Consider the following 1,947-nt stretch of genomic DNA (forward strand, 5'->3'; position numbering starts at 1 on the left):
CGTATTCAAATTCGATCCATTTAAGGCTATGTTTGTTTGATCCCAAAACCATAGGCATTAAAGGGGATTGGAGAAGATTTTGACATGTAGGGGATTTGGTCCCCCTCAATCCCTATGGATGAGCACAAAACAAACAGAGCCTAAGTGGGCTGAAATCCGATCTGTATTCGAGTCCGAGTATTTAGTATCCAATCTATATTCGATTTATATCCGTATACTCATAGTTAGATATTTAAGATGTCGATATCTATTTTAGTCTTATCCTACACAATTCGATAATATTCATATCCGATCTGAATCCAGAAAGAAAATACCAAAACAAATATGGTATAAACGATATCCATCCGTATCGGATTAGATTATACCACTGGCTGCCGGGATAAATGGAAATCTAAGGGGATGTTTGGTTTGAGGGATAACTCAATTCAAAATAAGGTGGTGCATCATAGGTCTATTCCTCAAATTTCGGGGTTGACCTCATTCCTCATATTAGTTTTAACTAACTATGAGAAATGTGGTGGTGATAGATCAACTCATTCTATTCCACAAACTAAACAAAAAGTGTGAGGAGTGAGAGGATGATGGACTAGCTTATTACGACCAAACACCACATAAATATACAGCAACAAAGAAAGGTTGCACGCAAATAAAGGGAAGCAAAGGACGGGATGGGAGGAAGATGATGATGTGTGACCTCACCTACCGCCTACAGGACCAGATGCCACATTGCCACTGCCCCGCCACCGTATCAGATGCCAGTGCTCCTGCCACCGAACCGCTGCTCTTTACCAACCACTCCCACCACCCTCTCACCGTTGTCCGTTACATATCCAGCGGCCACCCGTTCCTCTTCCTCGTCCGCCTCCACGACCACCATCCATCGCCATGGCTGGCCCCACCACCACGCTCCTCCTCCTGCTGCTGTGCTCCGCTGGGCTCGCGTCCGGCGCCACGGCGGCTGACGACAGCGGGTTCACTACCTTCAAGGTATACTTCCACGACATCGTGGCGGGGACGAGCCCGACGGCCATCCGCATCGCGCAGGGGGCGGCGTCCAACACCTCGTCCACCAGCTTCGGCGCGATGGTGGCCATCGACGACCCGCTGACGACGGGCCCCACGCGCGCCGCGGGCACCGAGGTGGGCCGCGCCCAGGGCACCTACACGTTCGCGGACCAGCAGACGTTCGGCCTCCTCATGGTGATGGACTTCGTGTTCACGGCCGGGGAGCACAAGGGCAGCACGCTCTCCATCCTCGGCCGCAACGAGGTGCTCAGCGACGTCCGCGAGATGAGCATCGTCGGCGGCAGCGGAAAGTTCCGCATGGCGCGTGGGTACGTCCAGGCGCACACCATCGACTCCGGCTTCAAATCCGGCGAGACCGTCGTCCAGTACACCGTCAACGTCAGGGCCTAGCTACCCGCTCGATCTACCTTGCTTGCTCCTCCGGCCCATGGCCGACTGCCCGCCCGGCTTCTTGTGCGTCGATCCATCTCCGGATGCTTTGTACACACCTTGTCGTTCTTCGATGTTACTACATGACATGTATTTAGTAGACTGCGATTTCAGACATCGAGTCTATCTTCATTTGCTATTGAGCGGGATCTGGATCTGCAGACCCGAATCTAGTTCTACGCGAATCTGCAGAGGTACGGCGGGTCGATCGAAATGTGCGAAGAACACGTCAGAGCCTAATTCTAGTAGTAAAAAAACAAGAATTACTCCTCCGGCCTGTAGGAATCAAGTTTAGTCAGAGAATAAAGTTTAGTTTCTACCTATTTAATTTTAAAGACTAAAAGTATTCAGAATAATATATTAAATGACTCTAATAAGAAGACTAAAATGTTCCTTGATATTTTCTCACCATTAGTTCAATAGAAATAAATAGGAGGAAAAGAATAATTAATAATTATTATGTTTTATTCTCTTTTAGTTATCACTCGAGAG

General features: G+C 49.0%; 1 protein-coding gene across 1 annotated transcript; it reads left to right on the plus strand.

Moving 5' to 3' along the window:
• The first annotated feature begins 754 nt into the window (after nt 1-754).
• Nucleotides 755-1,632, plus strand: LOC100274585 (disease resistance response protein 206). Its single transcript, NM_001148938.1, has one exon. The coding sequence runs from the start codon at nt 886-888 to the stop codon at nt 1,414-1,416; it is 531 nt and encodes a 176-aa protein (NP_001142410.1). The 5' UTR covers nt 755-885; the 3' UTR covers nt 1,417-1,632.
• The last annotated feature ends 315 nt before the right edge of the window (nt 1,633-1,947 follow it).

Source organism: Zea mays, chromosome 2, assembly GCF_902167145.1.
Source record: "Zea mays cultivar B73 chromosome 2, Zm-B73-REFERENCE-NAM-5.0, whole genome shotgun sequence".
In the NCBI taxonomy this organism is placed as follows: Eukaryota; Viridiplantae; Streptophyta; class Magnoliopsida; order Poales; family Poaceae; genus Zea; species Zea mays.